This window comes from Epargyreus clarus, unplaced genomic scaffold, assembly GCF_041222505.1.
Source record: "Epargyreus clarus isolate Ecla_fem2 unplaced genomic scaffold, WU_Ecla_fem_2.2 ptg000001l, whole genome shotgun sequence".
NCBI lineage: Eukaryota > Metazoa > Arthropoda > Insecta > Lepidoptera > Hesperiidae > Epargyreus > Epargyreus clarus.
In genome coordinates, this window is record NW_027332209.1 from 9843693 (window position 1) to 9866593 (window position 22901).

The 22901-nt window shown below is 34.3% G+C and overlaps 1 protein-coding gene across 1 annotated transcript in view; it reads left to right on the forward strand.

Annotated features, from left to right (window-relative positions):
* Positions 1-22901, forward strand: part of spri (Src homology 2 domain-containing protein sprint) — a 316675-nt gene that overhangs the window by 41806 nt on the left and 251968 nt on the right. Inside the window, exon 3 of the mRNA XM_073076518.1 lies at positions 2143-2207. Within this exon, the coding sequence (XP_072932619.1) occupies positions 2143-2207 (65 nt within the window). The remainder of the gene's footprint in view (positions 1-2142; positions 2208-22901) is intronic.

Here is a 22901-nt window from a genome sequence, read left to right on the forward strand (position 1 = left end):
TACTTCTAATAGAATCTAGGCTTAACAAAAATAACATTGATATACGATTTTGAAGTTCTTTTGTAAAACATATCTTGTCCCGTCTCAAAACTCAGGTCTTAAACACACCGCTAGTTGACACAGGGGCTGGTATGCCAATAAAGACTGCTGTCAGCATAACACGTAACGTGCCGAGGTTTCAAGAAGTTAATGCACACATTTTCTTTAAAATACTTCTTACCATTATACCATTAAGGCTTAGCAAAAGTAACATTAATATACGAGTTTGACGTTCCTTTGTAAAACACATCTTGTCTGGTCTCAAAACGTAAGTCTTAAGCCCACTGCTAGTTGATATAGAGGGGTCGGTATGCCAATAAACACTGCAGTCAGCATAACACGTAGCGTGCCGAGGTTTCAAGAAGTTAATGCACACATTTTCTTTAAAATACTTCTAACCATTATACTATTAAGGTTTAACAAAAGTAACATTCATATACGAGTTTGACGTTCCTTTGTAAAACATATCTTGTCTGGTCTCAAAACGTAGGTCTTAAGCCCACCGCTAGTTGACATAGAAGGGTCGGTATGCCAATAAACACTGCAGTCAGCATAACACGTAGCGTGCCGACGTTTCGAGAAGTTAATGCACACACTTTCTCTAAAATACTTCTTACCATTATACCATTAAGGCTTAACAAAAGTAACATTAATATACGAGTTTGACGATCCTTTGTAAAACACATCTTGTCTGGTCTCAAAACGTACGTCTTAAGCCCACCGCTAGTTGACATAGAAGGGTCGGTATGCCAATAAACACTGCAGTCAGCATAACACGTAACGTGCCGAGGTTTCGAGAGATTTTATTTGAAGAACTTTTTACACCGCCGCCCCGTCTGCGAACTAAGCAAATAACTGACTTGGACTACATACAGGTGGATTATTTACACTTATAGAATCCGTGGATACAAGAAAATTTAAAAAAGAATAATGAACTAAGTTAATTGATAATGTTCTTGATACATTTTAAAGTTTTATGTTAAATGCTTCGAGGTTTTCTGGAGATAACATAAACATAATTTAATATTAAGTCAAAGTATTATGTAGAAATAAGTGTAAATTTTATTTATATCTAAATAAAATTTAAGATGTAGTAAAATTAAAGTACCTATTTAATTTTTTTAACCTTAACCAAACTCAAGCGATTCTAAAATTTCCAGGCTTTAATTTTATTTTGGATTGAATAACTGTCTTTGAATTGGAATGGAATTCATTACTTTTAGGATTTCAAAGAAAAATAATAAATATTTGCTCCTACTATATTACATAAGCTATTATAATTCCTAAAATATCAGGGTTTGCGCTGAAACGCATCCAGAATACCGTAATTAGTATGTAAAGTAACTTTTCATATTGATATCCATCTAGCCTGTGTGTCACCCAATCAAACAGCTAAACCTCCGGCTGCGGTGAACAAGGTTTAACTCATTTCCGTACAACGTTCCAATATGTGCTCGGGGGTGAATAGGAAATCGAACCAATGGACGTCGTCTGAATAATGGGGATTATGTGCAATTACTGAGAATTTTCCACTCTACTCCACTACATTGCTAATATTACGTTTTCATTCACAGAACTAATATTAAATCGAAATATATTTTATGTGGTATGAGAAGCGAGTTTTTGCTTTCATATTACTTCCATTTGTTTTTGGATATTATTCGCGTGTGAATATTAAAAGTATCCAAATTTAAATGTAAAACAAATGGTTATTTATATTACCTAATAGCATACTTTATGTTAATAAACAGAAACCATACACATCATTATATTTTATTCACTTCTTCACAATGTATTTAAGACAGAATCATTACAACCAGTCCAAAACATTTCCGTCTATTTTCAAAATTACACGCAATTATTTCAAAAACACGCAACTAATATTTATAACTAGTTTTAAACTAAGTATACATTTTATACAAATAATCATACTCCTATATACAATATACAATGAATTTAAGGAAAATTAATTGTCTATTGTATATCTGTAAGCATTAATTTATTTCCCAGAGAGTTCCACGGCTTTTACGTAAAAATACCTGGTTTATGCATTTAAATTTGGTATTAAAATTTGAGTTTTAATTTTATTCACATTGTTTGCAGTTGCTGAACACGCTTTCAACGGATTTGGAGGAAATGCTGACTGAAATCTGCGACGAGAGAGCGAGGTAAGCGGTTTTATGAATGGCGTTAAATGTTTCATTTAAAAATTTGTTTATTTTTTATACTTCAATTTTATAATACTTGACATGTTTATTTTATAACATAATAGTGGTGGTAGAAGTAGTAAATATACAACTTATAAATGTACTGACAATGAAATACATACGTATAGTAATTTTGTAGTACGTACTCGTAATTATGTGTGTCATTTACTTTACGTTGTGTGAAATTGATAATGAACTAAACCGATTGGACAATTAGTGTGAGTTTCCTATTTCTGCCTTATAACAGCAGTGTTAGGCGCTGCTGTGTTCCGGTTTGAAGGGTGTGGTAAGGGAGACAGACTTTTTCGAGGCGTTTCAGCTTAGTCCTCAGGGGTAGCGGGCATCTGTGGCCGACCTCAGGTAGGAATATCTAATCCTATCTGCGGTTGATTACAAATGTCCATGGGCGGCAGTAGCCACTTACCATCAGGTGGACTGCATGCTCGTCTGCTACTTCAATATTATTAAAAAAAAAAAAAAAGTGTGAACTACATACTGAAAGTGATGATATAGTTTTTTTTTTTTTGGATAAGCTGATAAAACATTTTTGTTATTAAATTACTTTTCCGATCATAATGCATATAAATATTTTAGATAGATACGACACTAGATTATTTCACTGTTTTCTTGTATGCTTACATAGGTATTTATTTTTACCGTAGACCAAATCACATAGATGATGTATGCAAATACTGTTTATAGGTAACTATTATTCATATGGATAGTCTCACAATAAGTACTCGTAGGTATCTAATATTGTCGAGGATATGAAATTGCATTAAAAGCATAACGCTTTGCTTCAACAAATTGAATTGACATCCATTTCCGAGCTTTGAAAGGGACCCTTTCACACTGAAAATTATTGTGTTATGTTACTTGAAGAACAATTATTAGCTATATTATATTAAAGTTCTAACTATGTAGTTCTTAATGCAATGTAAGTTATGTAAAAGTTCTGCAAAGTGAATTAGGTATTTAATATGAATTATCGACAGTCTGTCTGTTTTATTTTGGTCGTTTCTTCGCTTCACTGCCTGAGTGTCAAAGCAGTTAACTTTATTTAATATTATATTTTATTTAATAGTTGATTGAACCTGTAGTAAGACGGAGTTGGTGCCACCTCCACACCAATTTCGAGCGCGAAGTATTTCTTGTATTTCAACAAAAGGGAGTGTCGACGTCGGTTGACTTACATATGAGGCGACCACCTTATTGTGTGTGTGTTGACTCATAGAGGCATAGTTCTGTTTTACCCTTCCTTTAAAATCGCTGATTTATATAACCAACTCCGGTTATAGCTCTTCATGGGCGATAGTTACCATGAGATGGACTGCATTCTCTTTTCCCAGTTTAATCTTTACAAAAAAACTTAGTGTACTTTATAGGTAGCATAGCCAAAATTCACCCTACAAGTACCTAGGCTCCCGCTTAAAAATAAAAATAATACGTGCACGCAGTGAAAGCTCGTAAAATAATAAAAAATATCCCGAACATACCACACCAAACAACGGATGTCATGGTCAGTATTTTTTCTTATTTCAAACAACCCTCAGTAAAAAGAAGACTTTCCCTGCCATCGGGGCGGGATTAGGCACCACACGGTTACTGAAATTCAATTATTACGTACCCTTCAATTTCTGTTTGGTTCGTTTCAAAACTTTCCTATAACGTGTTAATCTTTTGATCACGGAAAATATGGAAGGATCGTTTTCAATTGAATTTTGTATTCCGAGTGGGAAAAATGTAATAATGTGAGTTACCGTATTTGATACCTATTGTAGATATGACAATTACATCATTGATATTTTTACGGGATTGACGAAAAGTGTAAGTTTAGTGAATTTCAAAAGAAAATCAAATAAATCCTTTTAATACAGTTACCTTAGAGAGTATTCCCTGGAGTAGTGACAGCTGTAGCCCTGTATATATTACATCAGTATCAAATCCAAAATAGAAGGGTGTTTTTTTATAGAACCTATACAAGTAAAGATAGGTGTCAGTCCAAATATTTTTGTTTTACGAGTAACATCAAATAAACTACCTCGCCATATTTTAAATTAAAAATTAACCACTACTATAAACCAGTCACAGAAAAAGTTTTGCTGAAAACGGACCATAAAGTCATAAATTATTTTTTAAATCTGCTAACACAGTGAACTATCTACGAAAAAAAGCACGAAAATGTACTAACTAGTATGTCAGCCATGATTTAGCGCTGCCATTGTACATACGGGATGGTTGAACAAAACATCAATTTACTCGTCAGTATAGGTACTCTAAAATCCAGTGTAGCGTAATATCGGCTACAAATCAATGCGTTTATCTGTTGACAAGCATGAAATCATGCTTTGAATCTGTGTGGTTTTTTATACTACCTATGTGATGAGCTGAAAGTCTGTTGGATATTTTTATGAAATAATTTGTAGGAAGGTTGCAGCTGTTATATTAGTGAAAAAGAATTAGTTATGAATTATCTATCTTTGAATAAGAACTATAATAACTTAGGACACAGTATACAAGCAATCAACATAAATTAGTATTTCATAGTTTATAATTATCCTTTTTCTGTCCTACACTGCTGTGCTTGGATCTATAATTCCGGATTCCTCAGAATGAGTGGCTGAAATTATACCACTAGGCTATCACTAACTTATTACAATATTCTCGAATTACTCGTATTATCGAATTGTAACTCAATATTAACATCATATTGGTATTGTTTCGTATACATTGTTATTACCTTAGTTTAAAATAGTCACAACTTTTCAAAGATGAATTCAAATATCATTATACATTCACTCTATAAAATATTCAGCTTTCCAAAAACAATATCTCACACCTACGACATTTACGCCTTTGTCAGCTCACATAAAGTACACCCAGATTTTCATATAAAAATTCACGCAAATCGTCCCAACACCATCACATTATGCGATACGAGAATATCATAAACGTATAATATAATAATATATATCGCGTAACTTAAACGGGATCTCTGCAACTCCCCTCATGGGTTTATGTTCGCGTACATTTCTCAAGTATGGATTTATTTAAATTCGCCGTAAAACATTTTCTTGAGTACTAACATATTTACGACTAGACGAGAACTCACAGCCCCTTTAATAATGAAAATAATTGTTTCTAATTATTGTTTTATTTTTGTGCAATCTATTTGGCTTTGTTTAATATATATAACCGTATTTATACAATCGTTATGTAACGTCATATAATTATACATTTTAAATTAGTAAAGTGTTTTTCTAATAAGTCCTCTTAAAATATTCTCTTCAATAGGTAATTTATCTCAGAAATTTAGGAACACACGCAAATACTGTAATTTTTATAGGAACTTAATAAAATGTTATACTTAAGTATATGTTAAGATACGAGTATATGGTATTATTAATTCTATTAATGCTCAGAATTTAGTTAAAGAACAAGTACCTAACTAGCTCTAATTTCGCGTAAATATGTCTACATTCCTAAAAAGTACTTGACCTTATGACATCATACCTTTCTTCTCATTATCCTTTCAAAGGCTTCGAACATAATTAACACGGTGTACAGAAGCACGAGCCGTCAAAAACAAGAGACGCTGCCCGAAACACGAGCCCAAGTTCCGAACAAAGCATTATGAATAATGAAATAGATCTACAAAGCATCGTTTTACTCCCTTTACGGGCAACAACCACAGGGTGTACTCAAAAATTGTGGTAAAATCGTCGGCGGGGTGCCGAGAGTAAAAAACGGGAGCGCAAAGTGTTTTTTACGGCTTTAATACGAGTTTATTAAAATATTTAAAGCATAACTTTAGCACGAATTTCCCAAAAGACACTCGGAAAGGTCCCCGACCCTCGGATGTGGAACTTTAGCGATCCGCCGGGTGATAAATTAAAAGGCGGAGAATGAGTCGTGTCGGCGTAAGCTTCGAAACGCTTTTTATCTACGCAATGTTAATATTTTATAACGAACCTCCGCCCGCGGGTCCGCTCGCGTGTATTAAAAGTTTTATTTTTCTACACGAACGCTAGACATTAAAAAAGAGCTAAAGTGAAGATCTCAGGATGAGCCTGTACAGACTGACAAAAACTAAAAAAAAAACATTTTGATATTATGTTTTGCAGAAAAATATTTTAGAAAATATTTCTTAATCGAAGTTTAGTTTCAACACAGAAAAACTTAGTTATATGAAAGAAAAGGCTGTGATCGACAGACGAACTGACGCACAGGTGATCCTATGTGTTCTGTTTTTTTTATTTTATACCCTAAAAATCAGGTTACTTGAACTTTATTTTCTGTAAAAATTCTTTGTTGTTAATCAATTTAATATTACGATACCATTAATAAATTGATTATAACGTTACCGTTATAATCAATAGTATTACTACAATAAACAATAGTTTTTGTAATACCTTTATTCATTTATATACCTACGTCACTAGTACCTTTACGCAATAACGAGTAAGGGATGTAATTGCCGGAATCCATTTGCAACGAGGCATTGTTCGAATTCGATTGCTCTAAGTGTGAAATTGCCAATTTTCATCGACTAAGGTACCGACTGGATGTAATAGGGATTCATTTGTTTTAAGGGTTATGCATGTAGATTAATGTTAAGGTAAAAAATTCTTATGTGTAATATAGATACTATATCTTTTAAGAATTAAATTACGTAGACATAGACATTACTCAATAGTTAGAGACGTATGGCTATTAAAACATCCACAGGAACAACTAATATTAGTTCTAGTTTTCCAGCTTAGTAAATAGAAAGGCAAATAAATGTATAGACATATCAGTATTTTGGAATTTCAAACTCGCCCGTGACTAGTTAAATTAAATAGCTATTCTAGATATAGGTATATTTTAAAGTGTTGATAAGAACGCCATTTATTGAACTTCCAAATCTCGACGGCTAGAGGATTTCTAAGTCTTCATTATAAATAAATGTTCTTAGGTTTCCACTTTATTGTTCCAACGAGAACGAAACTGAATAGCCATTATTCACAATCAATTTTTATACTTATTCTCTCATAGCTACTTCTAAAGAGGTCATATAATTGCTTAGGTCTTATTGTCAGCTAGCATTGTTCGAATTCAATTGATCTGAGTGTGAAATCGGCTAGCAATCTAATAAATCTGGGAATCCAAATGGACTATTAGGCACAGACGGTCTGGTGGGCCCTTTCAAGATTACAGCTTTGGTTCAAGGAGTTGTATTCTACGGATTATAGGATCAGACGGATAGACTAGTTTCGGTGGCTTTACAAGAAAGAAAATTAAATATATTTTAAAGTAAGTTGTAGAGGAAAATAAATTTCTTTGTAACAATGGTAATTTTATTAATGTATTATATTCGGCAGCTCACTTTGGTACAATTTTATCTATACTTAAACACATTTTGGTTTTATAATCAATTTTACTGTTTATATGGACTATTCTACTACCTACTATATTTTAATACAAAATATCATCATCATCATCAACAATCCATTACTGTCCCACTGCTGGGCACGTGTCTCCTCTCATAATGAGAAGGATTAGGCCATAGACCACCGCGCTGGCCAAGTGCGTATTGGTAGACTTCACATACCTTTGCAATTTTTTTTTTATAAATTTTTCAGGTATGCAGATTTCCTCACGATGTTTTCCTTCACCGTTTAGCAAGTGATAATTAATTTCTAATACGCACATAACTTTGAAAATGCAGAGGTGTGTGCCTGGGATTTGAACCTCGGACTCCTCGATCGAGAGGCCGAGTTTCTTAACCACATGGCTATCACTGCTTCATACGAAATATATATATATATATATATATATATATATACAAAATATATATGAATTTAAGACTGTAGAATAATACAGAAGAGACATAAAATATGTGTCGAATCTTTTTTAGATTACCTCTTACGTCACTTTAATATATCATGAACAATGGAAAGTCATTCAATATTCTTACTACGATGACATAAAATACAATATTCGTTCGCAATACGGGGAGGTAATAGAAAGGAGGATTTTTATTGTTCATTCCTCACAATTTCATATCTGAAGCAGCGTTTCAGAAATCCGTACTGTAACCGGGACCTAAATTCTCTGGTCCTTTGTGTTGCAGACATTGTGGCGGAGGCCTTTTGTGGCTGTGCTTTTAGTTCTTACACCCACCCCTTCTGGCCGGGGTTGGTTTCTCCTATAGAGAGGGCGGAAAAATGTCGATATTTGTGGTTATAAATTGCAATGAGGTCACGTAATATGCTATTATACACAGTACCGTTGGTAGCAGTAGTGATAGAATTGCGTTTTAATGCCTTTATTATTATGTTTACGATGCTGTGGTTTAAAACGAGTGACGTATATCCGGAAAAACTATTCATATACCCTTTGAGAAGCCATAAATTAGGAACAAACTTATGCAGGAAATTTCCACTTTTGACACTATGAATTACAAAGGATGCAGAATCGGATGCAGGAATAGAGCTTGAAGTAAAGAAATTTTAAAAATACATTAATCAATGGGCAATATTATTATGTAAGTGACTGTTAACTTTGTTACTTGTCATTTAAATTTATTCCGCTTATAAGTTAAACTAATATATTTTGACGACCCGCGTGGCGGAGCGATCACCATACCGGTCTGACGCGCAAAGGGTGTCGGGTTCGTTTCCCGGCCAGACAGAAGAATTTAGGTTTCTGCTTCTGGCTTTAGGTGTTTGGGTATTTGTATCTGTGTGTCCATAGCAACCACGATACAGGGAATCCTAGTGTGGGGCTGTGAGTGTGAGTGTAAAAAAAATCTATGCCAATTTCTCACATAATCAGCTGTGAATTAAACAACAAACTTACCAGAAAAAGTATAATCATACATAAATTTGCTACTAAATTTACATAAACCAATTTACATATCGATAAAACTACTCTACACACGTCCAGCTCTACCCGAACGAGACTTTTGAGTGATTGCAAGCGAACTCTACAAACAATACGCGGCGAGTCAATCTCGCCGTGAATGCACTGTAGTTATATGGGATATTCTATGGCTTTTGTCAAAGTTTATATGGAATAGGCTTTACGAGAATCGATGGTTACCTGTTCTGGCTGCGTTGTGCGCATACCGTACTGAGTAACTGCGGCTTTGTGATTGGAACAATAAAATCTATTGAGTAGACTCAGACATGTATTTATCTGAACTAATAAGTAGTGTGGTTGTAATGAGCGGATTTGAAAAGAGTAGAAGCAGGTTCTCGTTGTAAGAATAAAATTTGAAATTAAAGACATGCAAGTAATGTCTTAGTATCAATTTATTTATGTGTAGGCGAAGAGAACCATATTCATATATTGTATATAATGTAGTGTGCGTGAGCATTGTATCTTCATCTTCATCTGTTATCCTCTTTTTCTTGAATTCGGCTCTCAGTTAATATAGACGCATATACATAAACATCAATATTACACTTAATAAGATCGTCCCCAGATGGTTCCTCTATCTGTACCTTTACCATGAGTTTTTACGTTTTGACAAATATGACTGTTTTGGTATTTGTTTACGTATTGCCCAACTCAGCGCCCCTATAGGATTTTATCAGAACTATAGTGTCAGTAACGTAACATTAAATGTCTAAATTGACAAAATGGCGCTTTATGTTTTGTTTCCCATTTTTTCGAACATGTGAGGCAGACAAAAAGACTTGAGCACTTACTTATTGTTACGTTTACTCACTATACTAAAGCAAACGGAACAGAATAATGGATTGAGTAAACGTAACGTAAGATTGTGGAATGTTTTGAAAACTCATGCTAAGGGTACTGAAATAACATAAGATTGTAAAAGAAACCGGAATGTAATAAACATTAATATGGAACACGAAGCAAACGTACCATTAATAATTTTACACGAGAAATCCGTATCTGTATAGTGTGTATATATATCTACTACAAGCTGCATATTAGTGCTTTCGTATTCCCAACACGTATTTTTAAAACATGGCATAACTGATGCGTGGGCTGCTTTTATAAAAATTGAAATGAAAAAGCTGAATTGCATTTGCATATTATATTTATGCAATAGTGACAACGTTTTGACTAAAATTTACTACAGACTGTATTATTATTGGTTTTATAGTCATGCTTTTAAAACTATGAACTGTCCGAATATTGTCGGAAATGCATAAACAAGGGGCTCTTCAAAAATTGTGCAAAATTGCTCTCCTCCAAAACCGGCGTGGTATTGGCGACTCTTCGGGTCTTGCAAATGTCCATAGGCGACGGTGACTGCTTTCCATCAGGTAGCTCGTCTGCCTCGTCGTTTAGGTATAAATATATAAATAATTCGCCAAGTACGAGTCGAACTCGCATATGGAGGCTTACCAGCAAATGTTCATTATATTTTACTTATTTTTATAAAAAAAACCATAAGCTATTATATGAAAATATGTTTTATTGTTCTTATATGTATTTAGTATAATAGCAGTTATAGTAGTAAACGAATTGTAAAAATTTCAAATGTCTTCCTAGTACGATTTAACAGTTAGATCGAAAAATGCGGAAAAATACTGGTTTGTTATATGCAGACCCTCTTTAATATTTAACTTTATTTTATTTTTAGTATTTGTTGTTATAGCGGCCACCGTTATGCATTATCTGTAAAAAATCAAGTATATCTATTACGGTTGCAGAGATAGAGCCCTGTGACAGACGGACAGACAGACAGATAACGAAGTCTTAGTAATAGGGTTCCGTTTTTACCATCTGGGTGCGGAACCCTAAAATGAAACATTGATAAAGAAATACGAACGTAACGTATACGTTAGGCGTGATAGATACACGTCTAAACGTTCATCAAGAAGACATTAGATGTTGCGTCACTCCTTCCCGATTTTTTGCTTAGTCGGAGGGTGGTGGGCAATAATTATTTCCAAATTAACCGGGGCTAGGGTAACCGCCGGCTGCGCTAAATTAAATCGAACGACGGCCATCGACTGCTTTCACACGACCGACAGGCGTGCGTTTGTGTACTACAACTGTGCGACTATCGCAAGTGCGATTAGACGAGCTTTATAACGAATACGAAAAAATTGCCCTATACGGAGCTCTATATAATTTTGATTCGATTTCGGAGGAATTCCTCCTATACACTTTATAGCAGGAATATTATTACTGTAAGTGATTTATTTTGGAATGAAATTTCGGTTTTTATAATATATTAAGTGTAAACTACCATATTTGGAATTTAATATATTATATAAATAGGTACAGATAAACGTATTTTTTATTTCAGGCCATTATTTATTGTGATTTAATACGACCTCTTGCATATCTTCTATTTTCTTGGAACAGAGTATACGTAGGACAGGGTATAGTGTTATAGTGGTAATATTTGGTAAAATATTAGATTTCTTTCGTTAATAAAATACTACTAAACTTATTCTCTACAAGCTGGTCGAATAAATACTAAATTCAAAGTGAATGAAAGCAACATTATAACTGAAATCAAAATGTGAAGAAAGTCGACGATTAGTTGTCATTGTGTAATCAGCCTTTAGATGGACAACGACCGGACCGTTTACCCTAACGTAATGGCACCATCAAAATCTACGGCAAAAATGTGTTGCAAATGACGCTTGTGACGCGTTATTTAAAGTAATGGAGAAATATTCTGTCACTCCTGATTCTTGCTAGGGATGCTTTGGATACGTAATATCGGATCTGGTTATGGATACGGATCTATTGAAAATATTATATCGGTTGCAGTTATGGTTACGGATATGGATTATTTCAAATTATCCGATGTTTTCGGATCGTTTCGGTTACGGATATTTAATTTTTTAGAGATGTAAAAGTAAGGAAATAACAACTGTACATCGTCGGGTTGTTCGGGCGAAAACTTTTCATAATAACGTTCCATTTAGACTCCGCTCTATACCCTTACCATGAGTTTTTACGTTTTGACAAATATGACTGTTTTGGTATTTGTTTACGTATTCGCAAATACAATTTCCACTCAGCGCCCCTAGCGGATTGTATCAGAACTATAGTGTCAGTAACGTAACATTAAATGTCTAAAATGACAAAATGGCGCTTTATGTTTTGTCTCTCCTTTTCGCGAACATGTGAGGCAGACAAAAAGACTTAAGCACGTACTTATTGTTACGTTTACTCAGTCTACTGAAGCAATCATACGCCGAAACAGAATAATTAATTGAGTAAACGTAACGTTAAATTGTGTGATGTTTCGAAAGCTCATGGTAAGGGTAGGTACGAGTAGGCACTTATCCGAAATCATTCGAAATATTTGCACTGAATTCCGTAACGGTTTCGGATATAATTTTATTTCGGATCTCCGATAATGTTGCTTACGGTTACGAAGCTCCATAACATCCCATTCCCGCGATGATGCTTCGTCATTAAGCAGGCCATCAGCGCAAGCTGTCATGTCCTTCATTAAAGAAATTATTTTTTATGAAACGACGTCGTTATAATTATAATGTTTTACTTACGAAACCGTTTTCAGTTTCAGAAAGTGTGGAAGCCGTTGAGTGCTTTTAGCACTTTTATAAAATACGAATATTTAAATGATAAAAGTGCGATAGAAATATTTTAATTTCTTGTAGTGGAATTGTATAATTTTATAAAAAAAAAATGTATTTCTCTCTATCTGGTATGTAATATAAATTATGTTTGTAAATATTATAATATGCAAATATAAGATTAATCGGATTTTTAACGAGATAATATAATATGTGGTTTGTATACTGACATAGTTATAAAATTATCGTCTTGCGATCTTAATAGAAGGGTAATTTCTTTTTTTTTTACAAAATCATAATGGATTGTCCATTACATGATATAACATTTTTTTCATTAATTTAGAAAACGAATAACCGACTATTAATTTTCAGTGAGTCATGAGTATAAAAGAAAGGAAAACCAGATCAAAGGGAATGATAAATATCGCGAACATAAAATATTTGACGTCCTTGCCATCGCGGCACCAAGTAAAGTGTTGCCAGCTATTACAAACGGCAAAGACAACGGGTAATAACTATAACAATAACATTTGTCTATGCCTCCGTTTGTTGACTGCCAGGAAACCATTTCTGAATAGTTGTCCAGATCTACTTTGTATATGATAAAACTACTTTTCATCCTTATTATCTAAACAGTAAGGGGTAGGAGAATAGTTTTGAAAAGCAAGTTATAATGTTGCAAGAAAACATTAGTTGGTTAGAGATTTCGGAATGCCCGCATCCGGAAATTCTTACTTGGCGTAAGTACAGTCGGGAAAACATCGGCCAATTCTGTAAAGTGGAAAATTGAAGTAAATTATTGAGTTTTAATTTTGCTGGTGTAATTGGATTTTGTTCGAATAATTAACGATTCAATTGAATTTGAATAAGTGAGGGCTAGGTTTTACTGTGGTGCGGAACTATACGATAATATAACTGTTATTAGTAGTACGTCGATAAAAGTGAATATTAACCCAAGGATTTTACATATGTTAAATAATAACTTAACCAACGTTTCAAATTAGTACACAACGATTTAATAAAATTGTCAAATATTACAAAAAAATATTGTTTTTATAAAGAGTTATTAACTAATCCGAGGGAGGCGTCATTCGAGTTATTAAGTAGCTACTTACTTATCTAATTTTGTTTGTTTAAGGCTACGGATATTTTCTTAAAATAAATTTCCCTCTCACTGATTAATCCCATCGCAAACTTATAAAAACATTTTCCGAGAATAAACTCTTAGATATTCTACGTGAAGAGCAAATACCGTAATCCCTATCTTCATCGCTCGGTCCGCTTCGGGAATTTTTGTTTTTCCGCCTGCGAATAAACAGATGTTGTTTACAGTAACTTTAAAATGAAAATAATGTTTTAACTAATGTTGTTTCATCCGTATATTTTTAGGGGTTAGAGGGTGGTGAAAATTAGAAAATAAATAGACTGATTTAGATGTCAATGACACAACAAAGTTTGTAATTAGATCTTCGACATAAAAGCTAAATCTTATTTTACATGTCAATAACATTTTTGTAATTGTGACTTTTTTTTTTTTTGTTTACGAGGGGGAAACCTTCAAAAGGTACCCTATGCCGTGGGAGCGGCACGCAGTTATGTGGGATTCTTACCGCACTAAAACCCCCCCGGTGGCCGTCCTCGGCGCTGCGTAGAGGACTCCGGGATCTCCAAAGGAACGCAACCGGAGTCCTCTTAGCGCGTTGCCCCATCGGGCTCTGCCCAGGTGAGCTTGATGCTCGCCACACCGTCTGGTGGGCACGACGGTATGCGACCACACATACCGCCGTCCTTCCCGGGGTCACTAGCCGGGCGGTTCGAGCTCCCACTCTTGCCGCCCGCAACCCCGGAAGCCCCTTTTAGTCGCCTCTTACGACAGGCAGGGGATACCGCAGCCCTATTCTGGTCCCGGAACTACAGGGACATTATAATTGTGACTTAGGTGCCCAAATTATTAAACATTTCTAATTTAGTATGTGACAGATTATCATAGTTATTTAGATATATCTTTTCAATTATGCTTATTATTATAAATTTATTAATTATATGTAAAAATAATGGCATTTAAAAAAAGGGAAAAAGAGAATAATTATTTTTAAAATTAAAAAAGACAAACCCACCGAGTTTTTTACCGGATCTTCTCAGTAGAGGTCGCGTTCCGATCCGGCAGTAGTTTAAGAAAATATTGTAACTGACAATTTGTAAGTGCCGCCGTCGGCCTATACAAATTAAATATATTTCATTTCATTTCATTTAAATTGTATATACTCGTATTATATGTAATTTGTTATTTTGATGAGTAATTATATATAATAGAGTAAGTAAGACCATTTACTATATATTGTTACTAGAGCTAATTTAACATTGTATAAAGGATTACAGAACTTTAGCCAATCGTGCCTAATGAATTCTACCACAGAGCCCGAGGCCTGCGGTCGCCTACACGGTTCACGCATCACGCCTTAAACAAGATTAACGATTGCTATATATAGTGAAAATAGTATTTACTTATATTTCCAAAGATTTATAACAAGGTTTTCTATGCAATGTACTTTCTATACAAGGAATTTTATAATTATATTAATAATCCGATTTTCTCTGAAATGTTTCACAAACAGATACAAACTTGTATTATGGTTGAGCGTAATCGATGTTAATGACCCCTCGCTATAGGTTTATTTGGTTTAAATTTTCAAAATTAAACTAAATCAACATAGACTTTTATATTACGTTGGGATATTTAATTAGTGAGGATTATAATACAAAAACTCCGCACTTTGATACTTACGTCATTATTATGTTCATTTTTTATATTTTTGTATTTCGTTGTGGTGTTTATTATTTTTTCAACAATCGCACCTGTGCCTTTAGTATGAGTTACTACATTTTTACAAAAATGACTGTTTCTGTACCTATTTGTTTACGTATTTCCCATACATTTGCAAACAATTCTGATACAGTCCGCTGGAGGCGCTGATGGGAAATGGGCAAATACGAAAACAAATACAAACAGTCATTTTTGTAAAAACGTAATAACTCATACTAAGGGTACTGATGTACTCAGTCACACGCCGAGTTCTGTGGCACTTCTGTCACATTGTCGGCTACACAGCCTACGCATCTAGCTAAACAGGATTAACGATCCTGCCAACAGTCGCCATTTATCTGAATTTCACGAGCCTTACGTATCACGCTGATGCCAAACACTCACTTTTATATGTAGTATGTAGTAGTATGAATCGACAATCTCTTTATGCTAGGTACTAAGTTTGTTTTATTCTATACTATGTACCAACGAGTATGTGTAATTTTATTCTATGTTTGTTTGTTTTCGTTTAATAACTTGGGTTTTGTGAGATAATTTGAGATCTTTCAACTGTGTGTCTTCTAGAGAACGTGGCGAATTTTAACAACAACAATAATTATTAACAATTATTAACATTGTTTTGCAATAAGTATTTCAATGAGTTAGTTTGTTAAGTCAGATTGTTAGAACAGATTCTACATCGCTTTTGTAAAATTATCTCTGCCTGAAAGTCTGCCTGAATGTCAGTTTTTCCGTTTCAGGAAGCCTCTCTTAAGATAACCAGATAGATAGATAACATTTTCCAAAACAATTAATTTTTTGGGTTCGTACAAATATATAGATTAAAAGTAGCATAGAAAATAGCGACATATTGGTAATCTCAAACAATTACTCAAATGTAATAATAATAATGTGGTATGATTGTTGTATTTCTATTATGCAGCTGAGGATGGATTGCAGACCGAGGACCATTATCCGCTTTTTGTATACGAAATGAAACTCGGCAATATTGTCTCCGCAAAATAATAATGAATTTTCCGTTATTTTCAGAGCCTCTACCAACATTTCGGTCTTTATTTCCATTTTGGAACCCGTTGTTATTCCGGTACGAAAAATAACTGTTGGCATTTTATACGATTCTTAAGTAAAATGAGAACTATTCTGAAATGTACTTTTTATAAAATAGAAGTCGCGTACAAGTTTACAACATGTGATGGTAATTGGTCATTGCCGGGCATTAGTGACCAACTTTATATAGAACCTACTATTCTATGAAGGCTATCACAGGATGCGTTTCCACTTCAGAGAATTCAGATTTTCACCTCATCCTCATATGAAGAAGGTCTCTTCATGTCTAATTCATCTTCACTGAAGCGCTTGCTCGCTCAAACGAACAGGCGCTTGAAGTATGTACGGTTGTGGTAATTCACCGATCGAATCTTATTGGTCCTAACACCTTTAAATTACTCATTAAACGATGTTAATCTTTAAATCGCTTTTAAAATTTTTGTTTATAAAATTCAAGCAAATTGCCAGTATTTCTAGTCCAATGTTTTTAATACCTGCGTCTACTTATCCCTTATTACTTTCTCTAACACTTTTCTCCGTGAAATATGTTTACAAGGCTTTTAAAGATAGCGCACGTGCCACGTAAACGTAAACCTAAAAGGTAAGAGGATCCCAAGTTCCCGAGTTATTATTATTTCATGGTGCCTCTGGATAGGGTATTAGCATAAATATCCGAGTACGTACACCACTTTCTAAATTGAAGTGGGGAATTTATTCCCGCACATTGGCATCGGCCGGTCATGCGCTACTCCATGTTATGAGTGTTTAAGACTTTAACAACATTTACGAAAGTTTTCTGCTCTCATCTTGTTTTAAAAGTTCGGCTTGTAGGAAACGTAACATATTTGGTTGTGCTTACGTGCGGTTAGTTTGTGTTTTGACTCAGTAACAAGATATAACATCTTGTGTCTGTGTCTGTGTCTGTTCTACGTTGGTTACGGAGTGGGTACAATGAGCTAAGTATGATGCTAGAAGTTACAAGCTAACATAATGTTTCACAGGGTTTCTCATAAATTTAGATTGCTACCTGTTACTGTCTCATGGCTGTACCTCTCTCCATCCATCGAGGTTTCAAAATATGGGTTACTACTACGAACTTGTTGTTTGAGAAATGGGAACACGAAATAATTATGACTAATAATCACTTATCACACTTACAATCAGTGTTGTTAAAATTTGCAGATCGCAAGCAGAGACACAAATTTAAGAACGCTTTCACTTCTTCTTCAGTAAATTACTTTAATGCTATATTCTAGGTACAGTCTATAATTAAATCAGTTCTAATTCTATCGCTCGGAGTTGAAATATTGACCCCGCGTCAACGGCCATTAAAGCTAAAATCAGCCACAAGAAATATAATTTCAGAAGCGGCTTTTGTTTTATAACTAAAGTTATATCTCCTTATTAAGATTCGTAGAAACGATCGGTCGCTATGCGGGCAAGGGCTCTTTGAAGGAAGTTAAGAAATAAGGAAGTGAGTACTTAAGCTGATGGGCACATAATTCGGTAACGATACAAGACTATTGGTAGTTTGGGATCGTTATGAGGAATATTTTCTTAGTGGAAAGAATTTGATATTTTTCTTTGTAAGTATATTGAGGTTATCATATAAGAGTTCAGAAATTTCTCTTACATTTCGTTACATTTTGTTGACCTCTTTCGGGCTCAATGTAATATATGTACCTATACATGTAAGTGTATTTTACTTGGAAGTTATTAGTTATGTCGTTTTTGTGTTTCTATGTTTTAATCAACTTCACAAAAACATCGTTATAAAATTCCAAAAATACAAAGATTCAATATACAAAATCTATATCTATTCTATTTTTAATTGCGTATATGTTTTAGCATCTAAACTTTGCGTCAGCTATTATTGTAAGAACAGCTACATAAAAATTTATTATAAGCAACAATAACCATTTCAGTCAAATTTATATCACGTCTTGCTGAAGCTATTTAATCAATGCACGTTAAAGTTTAAAAAGGATGAAAGTAAAGCCTCTATTCTCCAACTTGAGATAAGTTACGGAGTCTCATGTCAAACAAGGATATGCACTCACTGCCTCCCGGGAACCGACATGCGACTAATCTAATACGAAACTAACCAAGCCGGGGTCTAATATAGTTGGAATTGTTTGACTTTGCGATACGTTTTGTTATTACGTTGTACGAATGTAACTTTTGTATAATATTGTAGAAGTGAATGCAACTTTTGTAGAATAATAAAGAAGTCGAACACGAGATTGTAATCCACCTGTTGGTATAGTTCGCGCCAAACTGCTAGTCCGCTCTGAAGATGATGCGAGCAGGTGTAGTCATACAAGTTGCTATGGCGACGCGATTCATTTTTATATTCAGAGCGGACAAGCAGTTTTACGCGGACTATAACTGGCTACTGCCGTTCATAGGCGTCTGTTATCAGCTCTAGATAAGATTAGAGTTTCACGCCTGAGGAATAAGTTGAAACGCCTCGGATGAGTCTTCCTTACTAAGTGGATGCCTCCATATGTTAAATAATTCAACAATCATTTCAGCCAAATTTAGGTAGGTACCTATATCATGTCTAGCTGGAGCTATTTAATCAATGCACGTTGAAGTTTAAAAGGGCCATACAAGTTAAGCCTCTATTCTCCAACTTGAGATAAGTTACGGAGTCTCATGTCAAACAAGGATATGCACTCACTGCCTCCCGGGAACCGACATGCGACTAATCTAATACGAAACTAACCAAGCCGGGGTCTAATATAGTTGGAATTGTTTGACTTTGCGATACGTTTTGTTACTACGTTCTATGAATGTAATACTTTTGTTTAATAATATAGAAGTGAATGTAACTTTTGTAGAATAATATAGAAAATGAGATTGTAGTCCACCTGTTGGTATAGTTCGCGCCAAACTGCTAGTCCGCTCTGAAGTTGTTGCGAGCAGGTGTAGTCATACAATTTGCTATGGCGACGCGATTCATTTTTACATTCTTACATACAACTTAATATGTTTAATAATGTACAATTGGAAAATGAGCTTGCAAACCACCTGTGGGTAACTGGCTACCGCCGTCCATCTCTGTTGTCAATCCTAGATAAGATTAGAGTCCTACTTCTGAGGACTAAGTTGGAAAGCCTCGGATAAGTCTTCCTCACTACGGTGGTGGGTTCTAAATTTAACCACAAATGTTTTTTTTACCTTCAAAATATGAAAGTTAAACATAATTTATAGTATTCTATAAGAGACGTATATTTTATCCGCGCGGATACTCTGCATGGGTTGTTCTTAACACTAGCTCTACCAGCTACTATGAATGAAGTCTGTTTCACATAGACAGAACCTAACAGTACCTATGTACTGTTAGGTTCTGTTCTGTTTAAAATAACATATATTATAATAGCTACAATAATTTGCCATTATAATATGCAATTCTGTTCTATCTTTAAGTAGTCACTGTGGTTACTCGTAAATTAAAACTTAGATTTTAGGTTTACCTTCCAATGTCCAAATAACTTGCGGTGTAGTGGAGCTGAAAGAACGCTTATATCTTTCGAAAGAAGTTTTTATGAATCCAGGACTTTTATGAGCATGTAATAACACGAGCTGTAATGAAAATGCAAAAATACTGCCTCAGTTAAGGCATTCACGCGTACTTTGCTTTGTTCTTGTATTGCGAAAAAGTAGGTAGAATATTTAGGATTTTATATCTTTTTTATTTTGTTCTTTAGAGTACGGCTACGGTCTTACCTCGTGTAAGACGGTTATGTGAACGTATTTTACATTACCGTATTTATGTTTGTTGGAAATGTTAAAAGGTAGCCTAAGTCCCGGAAAGTCCTATGTTTGAGTGTACGACCCTACCACACTGTTGAAATACTAACCGCAATTATAAGTTTTGGTGTCGCAAATAGATCATGTGCCATATATCTGAGGACTAAGCTCGAACGCCTCGGAAAAGTTTGTGATCCTTACCACATCCTTCAAACCAGAACACTTTAGGGCTTAACACTTATATTAGGCAGAATTATGTGTGGCGGTGTCACCGCCGGAGACGAATGGATGGAGTAGCAACTATTGGGAACTAAGATCTCCTCATAGGTTTAGGTAAGTCCGCCTGCAACCATATCTTTTAGGAAACACAAATGTGCAAAATCAAATGCTTTACGCTAGAATTAGGTGGGCTTCCTAGTCTGACTACACTGGCTCTATCGCCTATTACGTGCATAAAAATATACTGTCCCTATTACATTTCTTATGTTTGCTTTTAAAGCTCAATACAATTTGTAGCACATTGTAAACGATTAAAATAAATATAGCCATCGATTAGGGGTGCCGGTGTTATCCGTGGGATGTTTTTGACAGACAAATGTTTGCTCTTGTCTGGGTGTATTTCGCCGTATTGTGTTTACAGAGCACACACAGTATGTAGCCTACTGTAGTTTGGTTTGAAACTGTAAAATTATGGTGCAAACTTCTGATTATATTTATGGGAACAATTATAAACAAAATTTGTAGATAAACCCATTCTTATATGATGATAAAATGTATTTTTACTTTAATTTTGTTTCTAGGCATCGCTTTCACTGTATATTTTATTTTTATACACGAATAAATGGAGTCACATCTGATATGTTTTTATATTTAAAATGAGAGCGGGAGGGAGGACGGAAGGACAGCTAAATTGAACTATAAAATACAATTGTATATAGTTGTACGCTTGTTCAAAATACGTGTAACAAAATATAATAATCTGTGGCAGAGAAAATTGCAGAAAACTTTGCAAAATGGGTTATGAACAAGTGTGAACATGAAATAGAATTAACATTTATTAGAAGTTACAATGTTTATATACATATACATAATTGATCTCAAATCTGAAACGATTATAGAATATTAATAGCAGAAACATTATATAGAAGCATAGGTGCCTGAGGATATTTAAAGAGCAGAATCAAATCCAATAAATAATGTTACACGTCTCGTAGACCTTGCTTAAGGCGCTCGCCGGTAATTATTCAGAAGGCGTTCAGACCCATCTGTGCTCTCCCACTCTGCGAATTATTTTTTATTGTCTTAAAGTATAGGTGTTGTGAGAACAACGCATACTGAGTTTTATTTTCAGTTTAAGTGGATATACTTTAGAGAAGAATAACATTTTAGTACTCATTGTGGAAAAGGCAATAATAACAAATTGTTTTTGTTTTCTTTTTTAACACAATACGCGGCGTTGTAATAAACTTGTATAGTTATTTTTATATAGTTTAAGAAAATATTATAATTATGAAACAATACAAATTAAAAGGTGTAAACTACATCTTTTTACACACAAAGTGATACTTGATACTAAAACAGATTTTTTCTATACGAGTAACATAGTAAATTCTTGAAAACTATTAAAATGTATAAATATCGAATACTTATGATCCATTAAAAACATTGTATTCATCCTTAACATACCTATTGTCTACGAGTACATTTTGTTACATGAATTTTAATACAAAGGGTAAGACCCACAATTTTGCTTTTAGGCATTTCTGCTCCAAACCACAGCCTTGCTGTGTTCCGGTATGGGGGAAAGGAAAAGGGTCAAAGTAATTATAAGAAGGGCTAGAATTCGTGTTTTCCTTTTCAAGGGGAAAGTATAATTATAGCCTAAGGTGGTATTTAACAATGATATAGTGTTTCTAGATGCCTCGATAATATTACGTAATTATTAGGTATTACGTAAAATATGGTTCGTTTCGGGAAGAAATTGATTTACCATCTTTGTGTTTAAGACAGTCTGAGACAGGTAAAATGTAAAAGATTAATTTACTCTTAACAAATAATTTTAATAAAACACATTTAAATAAATTAATTTATTTTAAGTGTGTGTGTAGAGCACCGTCCTTTAGTACAGTGTTACCTTTAAACACCTTTTGTAATAATAATTTTAAATAAACTTAGTATGCGTTACATCTTAAAATTTTTTGAATAAAAAAAAATCCACAACGCGTCCGTAAGCCCGAGGGGATTTAATTAGACAGCTCAAGCATAGTTTAATGGAGTGTGAAGATAAAGACTTAGGGAGATTTGAATGATTCGTGGAGGTGAATAATATCGTTCCTTCCTCGTATTCCTCGTCCTTCCTCGTTTTATTTAATCGAGTGCGATACAATGCGAATCTGAAAGAAATTATACTACAGGAAGCATTATTTGAAGTGCTGCAGGCGATAATTATTTCAGAACATAAAGTGACTTCGGCTATCTCAAGTTAAATCACTTATCTAGATAGCG